The sequence below is a fragment of the Ostrea edulis genome, chromosome 7, assembly GCF_947568905.1.
Source record: "Ostrea edulis chromosome 7, xbOstEdul1.1, whole genome shotgun sequence".
In the NCBI taxonomy this organism is placed as follows: Eukaryota; Metazoa; Mollusca; class Bivalvia; order Ostreida; family Ostreidae; genus Ostrea; species Ostrea edulis.
Genome location: NC_079170.1, coordinates 56,456,902 through 56,470,648, shown reverse-complemented (window position 1 = coordinate 56,470,648; position 13,747 = coordinate 56,456,902). Strand labels below are relative to the sequence as shown.

Genomic DNA, 13,747 nt, shown 5'->3' with positions numbered 1-13,747 from the left:
AAACACGGTGGACCTTTGAAATTGTCGGCACCTTTGAAGTCCTATTTTTCCGAGCAAGCTAGACATTGAGGTCCACGGAGGATCTCCATGGATGCCACCTCACATCTCCGTGGATGTCACCCGTACCTCCATCGATGCCACCGTGTGCCTCTGTGTGATAAAACAAAGAAATAAAAGATAATAATATCAAGAATAAAATTTCCGAAATGATTCACTTAAAAAATCGTTTCAATTGACCAACATGCCCCCACCCCATTCATTATTTAGAAATTAACTTTAAATCATTCAATTATTGTAATTGTTGTTTAATGAAACATTGGTGTTTTTGGTACATATCTGTATGCAGACTTCCCTGAAGATGTTCACACTTTTTTATGAAACGCCCAGATTCTTGACTTCCTATATACAAACACCTGTGTTATTCCCACCACTCGTCGGTACATTGTTTCATGGCACATGCAGCACAAGTTCACCAAATAAAAGAAGGGTCATGAACAACGACAATCACATGCCAGTAATTTCAATTTGATAAATAGTAGCTCAAAGAAATGTGTACCATAAGCAGTGGGTTTTTTTAACGAATAGTTTCCATTGTAATTAGGAATAGGTGATATAGATCTGCTATATGCATGTTAATTTACATGTAGTCTTGAAATATAGCAAAGTATACAGTTGACAACGATTGAAATAAAAATGCAGACGTTTTCTCGTTTATTCAGTGACTCGCAAACTTGCCCGTCTTCTCTAACTGAAATTTGTAAAATAAATGTACTAGGTTTTGGTCAGTTATAACATATTACGGGCGTAAGATTCATCTCATCTCTGCTAGCCATGGGTTTTGGTCAACTGTGCCTTTGTGGACAAATAATCTTGGCTAGGGAAAATGAAAAATAAAATGTTTGTGGGGTTATTAGGGCCATTTCAGAAATAAATACATGGGGAGGCACCTTTTGTATATACCAAGCACCCATAAAAAAAAAATAAAAAATTACCCCATGACCCATCAAATTGATAAACTCATTTTACAATGACCCATCTAATTAAAAAAAAAAAAACTAACCAGACCAAAAATATTTTTAAAAATGAAAATGGTACAAATCTCGCGAGGTTTTCGGGACAAACATTCTAGTCAATGACGCGGTAATGCCTGTGCGACATTGTATCACAGTAGTTCTGAAGAAACGATGTCACATCAACAATCAAAGGCATCTATGGTGGGAATGTTGGAAAGATTGGGAGTCCAAACGATGCTATTATCATGAAATGGGTATGGATATGTTTTTCCACGAATCGTTCGTCTTCTAATGGAGCCCGCGCCCAGAGGCCTCTATATCACCATCACACTGGCTGATAAATATAACGCATCGGTACCCTCGTATAAATCAACTAAGGTTTGCCTATTTTTATTAGAAAACGGAATACCTATTGGTTTCAAAATATTCCCAAAATCGATGCACTGTAAACTGTAATAATCTACAGAACAGTAATGGAAAGTTATGCGCTGCAAAGAGCGACAACTCGAATAGTTCTATGTTACTTCCGATTTCGAAAGCAGCATTTCGAAAGCACGTTTTCAATTTTCCTTTGTAACCAACACGACAAGAGCGACAATAAAAATATTCTGAAAACTCAACACCCACGTGGCACAAAATAAAACAATAGAAACTACCCACTACCCATAATAAATATTTTTTGAACAGTCCAACCACGGACCAAATAAAATATGAAAAAATACGACCACCCACACAAAAAAATATCATTTGCCGCCCGACTCCCCCATTTGATCATTTCTGGAACAGCCCTTATTGGAACTATGATCTATGACTATAACAATGACCTGTGTATAACTTGTATATTCCATGCAAATCTGAGGGGTTTTTCTCCTCAATAGAACAATTGTGGGTCAGCTAATCCGTGTATTTGAAATCAATAAAACTGCTTGGCTTCTTGTGGAAAGTGTGAAATGTATTGGGTCAGCACAAGATACCCATGATCTTAGACTAGATCTGATATCACACTGACCCAATGTATTTCACACTTTTCATATTAACTGATAAGAAGTCACAAACTGCTGTTAATTTCAAATACCCAAACTAGCTAACTGTAATATAGTTCTATTGTGACAAAGACCCTAGGAATTTGCATGGAATATACTTGTTATACAAAAATCATTGCATTATCCAGACACTCCTGATGAACATATTTTTTATGAAAATTTCTATTGAAGTACATTGAACATAAGTCTCGGTCAAATGTAATTAAATCGGGATTTTAAAAATAAATCATTCGATGGTTTTATTTTTGCTTCTATTAATTATGTAATAAATTAATTCCAATTTGTTAATCATCGACAATGTTCTATTTTCTATATTGGAGCAAGTTATATTTGTCAAGATGCATATTAAAACAATATGATGAAAGTAATTGTGTACCTTAAACGCTGCATTTATCAGAGAAAGAGAGAAGGAGGGAGAGAGAGCACATCCGTAATTATTGAATATCCCTATTACATGTATGCTTTTCATTTACTGAATATACTGATTTGCATTCAAAACAGGAATTGCCTGCAGTACGCACTATTATTAAACATAGAATTTAAGAATATTTTAATGAAGAAAGGGTTTAGCAGACTAAAAGAAAAATTTTCAATTGAAAACCAGGTTTTCTCAAAAACATATATATAGTGTTTGGTGTCATTGGAATTGGCTCAAAATGCTGAAAAACAATATAAGTATCAGGGGGGGAAATATTGACATTTTTTCTTTTTTTAAAATTCCATCTTTATCTTGATTATTTAGCCTGAGGCACATTTTCACACCTGCAAGGTGCCCATGGCCACAACAAAGCTCCTAGAAGTGGTGTGTGTTTGCAAATAACACACACTGTGGAACACAGAGGACAGGGTGTATCTCTGTGGATTTTCCATGGTGGTCTTTCCAAGGAGCAGTGTATAAAACTTGTGTAGTGTATTGTATGTTGTTTGACCTTGGGACTTTGACTATGGAATTTGACCTATTTTTAGGAAAACCTTAACTAATTTAAAATATCTCCTTAACTAAAGGGGATCAGAGTTTTAAAAGGGGAACTATTAAAGTAAACTTATTCCTTCCTGGGTTTCATGAATAAGCAACTCAATCAGCACATAGCATTGCTTGAAATGAATTCTTTTATGTAATTTCAGGTCATTGTTTGTGGAGGTGGTGCAAAACCTCCAATAGTACAAAAAGCAATCTCAGATTATCTTAAGAATGCAGAGATATTAAACACTATTCCACCAGATGAAGTGATTGCAATTGGAGCAGCTAAACAGGTCAGTCCACAACTTTATCATGGGTAATATATCACTGTTACATCAGTAATTTAGATCACCCAACCCTTGCAGCATACTTGAAGTACATATGCAGCATAATAGCCATTTAAAATCACAGCACACTATCAGTACAGCTCCAGCATTACTGCAAGTATGCTGCATAACTTTTAAATGGAAGTATACATGGAAACGGCACAATATTGCAGCACATTTCAAATATGTATAGAACAAGGGACGTTATTGACCAAAATTGGCCGCGCTTCAAAAGCCAACCATATTTTGCAGGTAGAAAAGTGATAATTTTCTCGTTTCATTCATATATAACACGTACCATTTTGTTGTACTGATATTGAGAAAATAACGTTACAATTTTGTCATTGTTAACTCTGACGCTGTCTTCTAATGGTCGCTTTTTCAGAACGACATCATCAATGTAATAGGATTTACAGTCCCCTGATTCTTCTAGAATATTTTTCTAAAAGTTACAATTTTAACTTTTTATTTAAAAAAAATACTCATTGAGATCAGAGACTATTAAAAACTGGCATGCTATGGAAAATACATTATGCATTTACATGTAACTTTATCGTGTTCATAGACATTTTGTAGAAGAATCTTGTAATAATTAGAGGGAAATAATTCGTGTATTTGCCAAAAATTGTTGAGTAAAATGCAATCATATTTTCGAAGGCGCTGATCGATGTCCTTCTATTCAAATGAATTATGGAAAATAAAATGGCTCTTGAATTTTCATTATTTTTTTTTTTTTTTGGTCATGAATATAAACACTTTCATCAAAAACGCTGATTGAGTCAGATAAAATTATTTGTTATGCCATGTACACCAAAGACTATATAACAAGGTCTGCTTACAATAATGAGTATGTAATATACATGTTTCGGTACATACGAAGAAAATATGTCTGCCTGCTGTGGGTATTTACAAATTATATTGAATAGAGCGTGATACTAAATGATACAAATGTTGCATGAATTGGATATCATTTTCTTGGGTACAGCAACACACGTCAAGTAATATGCGTCTAACTTCAGAGGTATATTTTATATAGTGATACTAAATGATACAAATGTTGCATGAATTGGATATCATTTTCTTGGGTACAGCAACACACGTCAAGTAATATGCGTCTAACTTCAGATGGTATATTTTATATAGTCAACCACTATGTCATTTTACTACCATGTTTTATTTAAATTCTTTCTATTGTTTTATCATTTCCTTTATAGCTCTTGCAGGTCTTTTATTAGTATATTATCAATGATTATTAGCACAAACATTGTACAACGCATAGAAACTATATGTAATTTTGCGCTTTATAAATGAATGAAATAATAATAATAATAGCAAATATATTTAAAAACCTAACAAAAATGCGTCAGGGCTCGAAATTAGCGAGAAATACTCGCAAAATGCGAGTACATTTGAAAAATAGCGAGTAAAAATAATGGACACTCGAAAATCTTAGCGAGTGGTGATTTACAAACTATGATCGTATCGTATCCGTTTTATATGGTGATGCGCTATTCGCTTCTCTCAAACTTGCACTCTGAATCATACAAACGCTTATATGAACGACCGATTTCAATAACCGTTTTTATCCGGATTTTTCTTTTATGATTTTTTAAGAAACTCGGAGTCAAACAAATGCTTTAGAGATCGGACATCGCATATCGACATGTGCCACGAGTCCTGTTCACCTATAGGGGTGATTAAATTGAATAATTCCAAGTATGATGTTTCTGTTATTCATTTATCTACAAAAAATATCGGAATCTATGTTTTACCAAGTCTTCCGGTAGTTATTTTTATCAGAATCATGAGAATGTCATATCTAAATTTATTGTCATATTGAGGTCGGGTTGTAGTGACGTGCATTTCTCACCGCGTCGACGATTATCAAAAAAGTCATAGGACTCGTGATCGTGCTGCTTATAAAACCATGAGTCTTGTATTCGCTTTAAAAAATCACTAGTGACAACCCTGATGTGGCATGAAATTGGAAGACTGGATCTAGACCTGCGGTAAACAAGTCGTGGATTAGACAGTTAGAGGTGCGATAATCAAGAGACCTAGACATTGCACCATATGACTTACGTAACTTAGTGTCTTGTCCAAACGCTGCCTGTTGACCCACTAGGCTCAGTAATGATGGGGAAAATCATTGATTGAAAAATATATATATATATATATAAAAAGAGCACTGCTTCATTATTTTCATTTTAGCTTGTAGGTTTTCATTTTAGCCTGTGGATTTTTTACCCACAGGCTAAAATTAGCCTGTGGTAGAAAAAGTTAATTTCGACCCCTGTGCGTCCGTATATATTTATATCTTTACATTCCCCTGAATCGTCAACAAAGAGTAGTTCCAACTCTCCCTCCCTCCCCCCCCCTCTCTCTCTCTCTCTCTCTCTCTCTCTTTCTCCATATAGTGTTCATTTTTAATCAATGTCATTGCATGCAACGACATTTAGTCTAAATCTAGCATTGCTTAGTTTTACTGATGTAAACACATCAAATGTGTATGTATATATCTGGAACAGGTATCAGTTATTATTCAGATGGACTCTGGGAAGTTGTTTGAGTATGTGTATAGACAATGTGGTATATTTAAGTGCTTTTCCCAGGCACTAGAATCATAAGTGGTGGGGGGGGGGGGGGGGGGGGGGGGGGGGGGGGGGGGGGGGGATCGGTCCCACTTTATTTTTGTCAATGATCAATATCTGTTATTTTCATAAGCGAATACAGATATATTGGTTGATTTCCTACCACCACCCCCCTTTTTTTATATGCCCATCATTAGATGGAACATATGTTATGGCGCTGTCCGTGCGTCCGGCTGCATGGCTTTCCGTCCACCTGGGGTCATGTTTTCTGGACTTTTTTCTGTAACGGATGCATGTACAACTTTGAAATTTGGTCACAATATTTCCTTCAAGATTTGTAAGAGTGAGTTTGCATTTCAGCTGGATTGGTCCATCCTTGACCTACTTTAGGGCCATAAGTAGGTCAAACAGTTTTCTGGACTTTTTTTCGTTACAAATAAGATATTGCCCTGAAACTTAAACATAAGCTTCCTTTCAGAGGAATACAAGTTCAGTTTGCATTTGCTGGATTGGTCTCTCCGTGACCCAACAATTAGGACTAAAAATAGGTCAAACAGTTTTCCGGGATTTCTTTACATTATGGATACAGATATTGCCCTGAAATTTAGTCAAAGGTTTCCTCTTGTAGGAATGCAAGTTCAGTTTGCATTTCAGCTGGATTGGTCCGTCCTTGACCTACTTTTGAGCTAAAAATAGGTCAAACAGTTTCCCGGGCTTTTTTTCAATACGGGTACAGATATTGCCCTGATATTTAGTCATAGGCTTCCTCTTGGAGGAAGACAAGTTCAGTTTGCATTTCAGCTGGATTGGTCCATCCTGACCTACTTTTGGACTAAAAATAGGTCAGGCCATTTTCCAGCCTTTTTTTCATTACGGATACAGGTTTTGCCCTGATATTTAGTTAAAGTCTTCCTCTCGGAGGAAGACAAGTACAGTTAACATTTCGGCTGGATTGGCACACTATGACCTACAGTACTAAAGGGGTAAAAGTAGGTCAAACAGTTTTCCAGATGTTTTTTTATATGATCACAGGTATTGCTCTGAAATTTAGTCATAACCTCCCTCTCAGAGAAATACATAATCAGTTCATATTTTAAACATTTCAAGTTAATTGGTGCACCATGAACTACTTTAGGGCTAAAAGTAGATCAAATGGTTTCCTGGACTTTTTATCATCATAGATAGATATTGCACCGACATTTTGTCACAACCTCACTGTCAAGAGAAATTCATAATCAGTTCACATGTCAGATGGATTGGTGCACCATGCCCCACTTTAGGGTTTTTCTATTCAGAATGTGTGTTGTATCAATTCAGAGAGCACACTATGCTTCCAGGTTGAATTTCTTTGTCCGACGGGTCGTATATTGTACCGTTTGCGGTGCTCTTGTTCCTAATCGTCAATATGAATATCAACAATCTTCACAACATAATATGTATATTTCATAAGATTGGTAAAAGTTGGAGTGTCTTTAGGCTGGACAAGTTGTTTCCATAGTAAGGAAATGGTCAACATCAGCCCCCCCCCCCAAAAAAAAAAACTGGAGGGCCAACCCCTCTCCGATACTATGGTGTCTGAATATTTATATCTATACATGTATATATACATCCTGTCCAATTGCCTTTGTTATATATGTGTACCTGTAAATGTACATCTATTACATATAATACAATTTAGAAAAAAAGTCTGCCACAACAATGGTCAAAGTTTCGAATCGATCACAGGTGCTCGACGTTTTAAAGAAACCACATCTCACTTGAAGACATAAATAATGATTTGCTGTTATTTTATTTTCAATTTAAAACGTTTTAAGAACCTTTGGAATCAATATCTAATTACTAATATAGTGATATTTAATTTCCAACATGCATCAACGTTAAAATTGTTGGAAGAAATCTGCTTTTTAAAAAAAACTACACAAACACATCAATATTATAAGCAATAAGTTTTATGCATTATATTTGATGAACATGTATTAAAGATAATTTAATATTTAGCGAAAAAAGTAACAGACATCCCAACTATCTAGCTCTAGAGATCATAGTTGCCAACTAACCCGATTTTGTCGGGTTACACCCGAGTTTTTGAGTTGTAACCCGATAATTTTTTTTGACCCGGTGGGTCATACCTTTCACCCGATTTCCGGATTTGGTTGTAATATAGATCGCACGTGTAATTTCCAGTTTGCAACACAAGCTTGGATCTATTTAAACAATGCTGATGGCCATGTACAAAAAAATAAGTTATCAAAGCAGACGTTTTAAAACAATTATCTGTGAGTTGTTTCGACAAATCGGGGATTAAACTTCTTATGTAGAATGGCCTCCATCAGGAAGAGATCCTTATCAGGGCCAGCAGACATGCCAACAAAAACATAAAGATTAATATTATTATGTTCCTACGAACAATTAAATCTGGGAAAACAATTTTTCATGGATAAAAAAAAAGTTATTGAGGACAGCTTGAAGCTTGTTGTGCATTGTTTAACTCTCACTTAATGTTTATAGGGTCTGGAGCTTCTCTTCAATAAAATAGTACACAAAACACACATTTCTTTAATAGTACACAAAACACACATTTCTTTTGTAAATATTTTTGAAATATAAACACTTATAACACATGTAATATCCTAATAAATATGTTATGAATGCTGTTACGCATTATGACCAGATTTTTAGCTTTCCAAAGAGGGTCATGACCCTCTTTTTACATGTTGGAGTTTGGCAACTATGCTAGAGATATAATGTACCCATTTAGCCGAAAATGAACGAATTTTCAAATTTTGGTCCGATTTTTGCAAAAAGAAAATAGATTTGAGTTATTAGATGGCTATGCATGGTTTTGATTTTTTTTTTTTTATTCCTTCAATTTGTTCTTAAATAATTTCATTTTGAAAAGACAGGATATCCAAACATATTCCCATGACCTTTAAAAACGAAGTAGAATATAATTCCCATTCATCATACGGTGGATTTTTGATCTGCCTCCATGACTCAAAAGGCAGACATTGTCTGCATTTATTATGTGCAGATTTTTATGGCAAACCATGTAAAACATCAATTGTTTGACTGGACAAGTAATACTTATTAAATCACATAGTAAGTAAAAGTTTATGAGGTTATAAATGATAGAACAGTTTGCTTCAGTTCTTTAACATGCAAAATATTGACTTTGCGAATCGAAAACAGCCAATTTCCGCATTCATTCTTTTTTAATATTCATATTGTGTGCAGCCAACAACTGACACCATATTGATATTGAAAGAAGAATATTGATGTATAATTAAACATGCAATATAAATCTGGTTGTTGCATGCAAACGGGTGTGTTTTTGCTAAAGTTTATTTTAATTTTATTTCAAATCAACAGATTCCGCTTAACAACTCATTTTTAGCGTATATTCATGACATCATAATAAAATATTACGTCATTTTCATGTAAGTGGGATAAGAAGAACATCCTAGTTGTGTAAATAAAGAGTAATTAAGTATGGTATGAAAGCTGAAAAAATGAAAAGAAAAATCTTGACAGTATATAGCCAGTAATGTCCCTTGTTCTTAGGACTGCACTTGTACTGCAAAATAAAAGACTGTTGTGCAGTATATGCTGACTTGCAGTACAGTTGCCATACTGTTCAAAAGTTATTAGCAAGGTTAAAGTTTTCAAAAGTAGGCCATACTACAAGGTGAAGGTCATATGGTCAAAAATATTGGTACCCACGGAAAGGTCTTGTCACATGGAACACTCATGTGAAATATCAAAGCTCTATCACTTACTGTTCAAAAGTTATTAGCAAGGTTAAAGTTTTCAAAAAGTAGGTCAAACTCCAAGGTCAAGGTCACGGGGTCAAAAATGTTGGTACCCACGGAAAGGTCTTGTCACAAGGAATACTCATGTGAAATATCAAAGCACTTACTGTTCAAAAGTTATTAGCAAGGTTAAAGTTTCAGACAGAATGACAGACAGGACAAAAACAATATGCCCCCCGATCTTCGATCTCGGGGGCATAATTAAATGATATTGGGAGTGGGGTAAGGGTAGAAGCGGGTAGGTTTTTTTAAAATCATAATGTGAACTATACACAAAATATGTGTGTGATGCATGCACAAGTGCTGGTTGTTGATATTTGTTTTATCTTACCGGTATATAAGTTATAACATAAAGTTTTGACATTCCTTTATCAATTAATTTGTTAAACCCCCCCCCCCCCCCCCCATACTTTTTATAGTTTAATCAAATTTAGATCTAATCATATGTAAGGGGCTTGATAAACTATTTTGTTTCTTTTTAAAAACGAATGTTAGCCAATGCTATATATAGTTGGCCTTATAACTGAAATGTGGAACATTGTCAATATATTGTGCTTTCATAGTTCTTTCTGATTTCCATGATAAATTACCCACCCAACACTATGAGGTTTTTAATTATATTTGTGGATGTGCAAGTCTTTCCACAACCGACTTGACCATGCAGTTAAATGAAATTACATGTATGACCCTCTTTGGCTAGGACGTACTTGATTACTATGATCGGTATTCTCTTCCCTTTTCGTGTAGCTAATGGTATTCGGAAGACCTCGTCTCGGGTTTTCTCGTTCTAAAAATAGTTGGCTGCGACAGAAATATTCCAGCATCACAACTTCTGTTCATTATAGTCAGAAATGAGAAGTGGCGAGGTTAAAACGATGAAATTGAGCGGTGTGAAGTAATTATTGCACACCAAATAGTGATGCATTTAATCCACGAATCATCAGTAGATTTAGAATGACCGTTCTTTTCAGTTGGTATATGCATTATTGGTGTTTTTTCGATAGGATTTCTCAGCGAGGTGTAGATTTTTTCAACATGTCACTGGCTGAGTTGCACACCTTGTTCATATAATTATGATTGGTGATATGACGTTTTTAAAAACGGTTTCTATGCTAGATTTGTGTATTCCATTGAAATAGATAAACTCTGAAGTTACATATTTTATCAAAAATACGTCCGAAATACCCAAGGAATTGAACATTTAAAAATAAAAGAAGGGGGGTACCGGAAGTCCTGTCCACAAGCACCAGTGTGATCATATCTTGAACCCCCACCCCAACCTACCAAGCACAAAAAAATCAGGATCGAGGTTCATTTCAACACAATATTTTGAACCCCTAGTCTTTTAACTGTAAATGTATTTAAGGGGGTTCAAAATATTATGACCATAATATTTTAACCCCTGGGCTCAAAATGTCATGGCCTTAATATTTTGAACCCTGGGTTCAATATTTTATAGAGGGTTCAATATATCGCAGCGATGTTCAAAATATCGTGGGGTTCATTATATTATATGACACCAGGTTCACTTTTTTGCTGTGATATAATGAACCCCCTATAATGTTACAAGCTAAACACAATCACTGACAGTTTCAATACCTTTCTTAGATGCCATATTAGTACTAGCCATGCCGTCCTAGCATAATGCTCCTCTGTAGTGGAATTTTTGTGTGTCTATGCAAATCAATACCAATGCACCATTTTTGCACACTCTTACCAACAAATTACACAAGGAATTCAAAAATTTACAAAATATTTACACATTTATAATAAATCCCTTCAAAATTTTTCCCCACCATTACTAATCAGAATCCCGAACCAGATCTCTTAAAATGATCTGTACTGTTTTGAAAGTAATCAATCTTAAGAGAAGCTGTCAGTAACCATTGAGAATTGTCTTTAAAAAAGTGGAAAGTGCAAAAATCACAAATCTGAACAAAAGTATACGACTCTCACACTTTTGTGTATGGTGATAGTAAATGTTAAAAAAGTGAAAATTACTGGAACCATGCATCTTGTTTCCATGGCAATGCACCGTATCCACAGTTAAATCATTAGATGTTGAATATTTAATCTTTTCACAAATATTTCTAATAAAACAATTTCCCAACAATGTACAGTGAATGGAAATTTAAGAAAGCACTTGGATTATTGTACCTGTGATTAAAAAAAATGTGTATTTTCTTGCTTATTCTTAAAAATAAGTCATAAAAAATTAAGGTAAAAAAGAGCATTTATGACTTCTTTTCAGACACTATTTTCTCTGAAACGCAGCAGGGCTGACATTAATTCTACGTGCCGTTTTTAAGACAGCACCAATATAGTAAATAAAAACAGTTAAACAATTTACCCTTTTTTGTAAAACCCCTCAAAACTCTACACTAGTGCCTACTATTTTACACAATTATTATCCCCCTTGATGCAAACTCTTTAGAATTAAAGGAAGAAATGAATGAATATCACTTAGCAGACATCATAAAAAATCTGGATGGTCATTAAGGAATTCATTTAACAGGAAATTTGAAAGGTGATGTAGAGATTTGCCTATTTTTCTGTAAATTAAATTTTATATGTTAGTTAATAGTGAAGTTAGAATCATTTAGATTTAAAATAACTTTTAAAGTGATGACTTAACAATGATGCTGATTGGTTGAAAAATTCGTTTGATTTCTCTGTCAAAATTTCGTTCGGAGTTCATCTGCACTAAGCACGCAGGACTACTTTTTTCTGGAATGCGTCTTCCCCGTTCTAATTATAGAACAGGATTTTCCACACAAGCATTACATATAACGACATGCATTCGTTTGATTTTTGTTTTTCATTGCTATCAAAAATAAACACAACTAAAGATACAAATTAATTTAAAGAAACAACATACATAGGCAATGACGTGGCAGAATAGTCAACTTGATGACGTAGACCACATACTGGTAGAAGTAGACAAATTACACGAGTTCCCGGTATGAATCGTCTGCTTTACGAGATCAATAACATGACGGAGCAAGTGGCAATTTCTGATCTGGTAAATATTAATGAAATTGAACTGCGTTATATGGGGCTCAGTCAACGAGTGCGTTTTAGATGAAGAGGTGTTGAACTTTTTACTCGATATTGAAATGGAGCCGAGTTGCATTCCACCGTTCCAACGACAAAACCAGTGTTCAACGTTGATCTCCTCCAACACAATGTGCACAGCATAAATCCAGTCACCACTTGTTATCTTCCTTTATATTTAATTCAGCTTTTAACCATTGCACCTTTAATTTGGTGTATAATCCATTTAAATCTGCACAGTAACTGTTCCTGACCTGAATGCACAGCCATGCCATTTTGTTGTTGTTTTCATTCTTACATATATGTATTCCTATACGCGCCATTTCAAAAACGTTAATTCAAGCTTTTTGATGGGAGAAACTATTTGTTTTTCTATCTTAAAAACATAATTAAATGATAAGAAATAAAACTTATAATTCTTTGTTTGATGCATGTATCAAACGAAACATTGTAAGGAAAGCTTTTTCATCAATGCGCATAGCGCATTGATGAAGTTTTCCGTCCAATGTTTCGTTTGATACATGCATCAAACAAAGAATTATAAGTTTCATTTCTTAAATCCATGTAATCATTCCAGATTCATACAAACTGTCTCAATGACAGATAGTAAATTAATAGTAAACACCGGTAAATAAGCTTCGAAGTATATCTATTGTTGAACACTTGTTTCTCTTATAAAAAAAAACCTAAAGATCCGCCTAACAGAAATATCTAAATCATTTTCTACACTCAATCAATATCAATGCTGACGTCACACTTTCACCTCATATTGCGTCATACTCAACATTGCATTGTGACACACTTTTTGTGTATTCAAAGTACTTCATTCTCACTGTTCTAATTTATCTTCTATCAATGTAATTTCTATTATAATGCAATTCATATTTCAAAATATTGTATACGTAATGATGTGGATTGTTGTTCTGATGAAAAGGGGGAGGGGGGGTTGG

General features: G+C 34.6%; 1 protein-coding gene across 1 annotated transcript in view; it reads left to right on the top strand.

Annotated features, from left to right (window-relative positions):
• The window catches only part of LOC125653324 (heat shock 70 kDa protein 14-like), a 100,798-nt gene that overhangs the window by 66,592 nt on the left and 20,459 nt on the right, over nucleotides 1-13,747 (top strand). Inside the window, exon 10 of the mRNA XM_048882752.2 lies at nucleotides 3,182-3,310. Within this exon, the coding sequence (XP_048738709.2) occupies nucleotides 3,182-3,310 (129 nt within the window). The remainder of the gene's footprint in view (nucleotides 1-3,181; nucleotides 3,311-13,747) is intronic.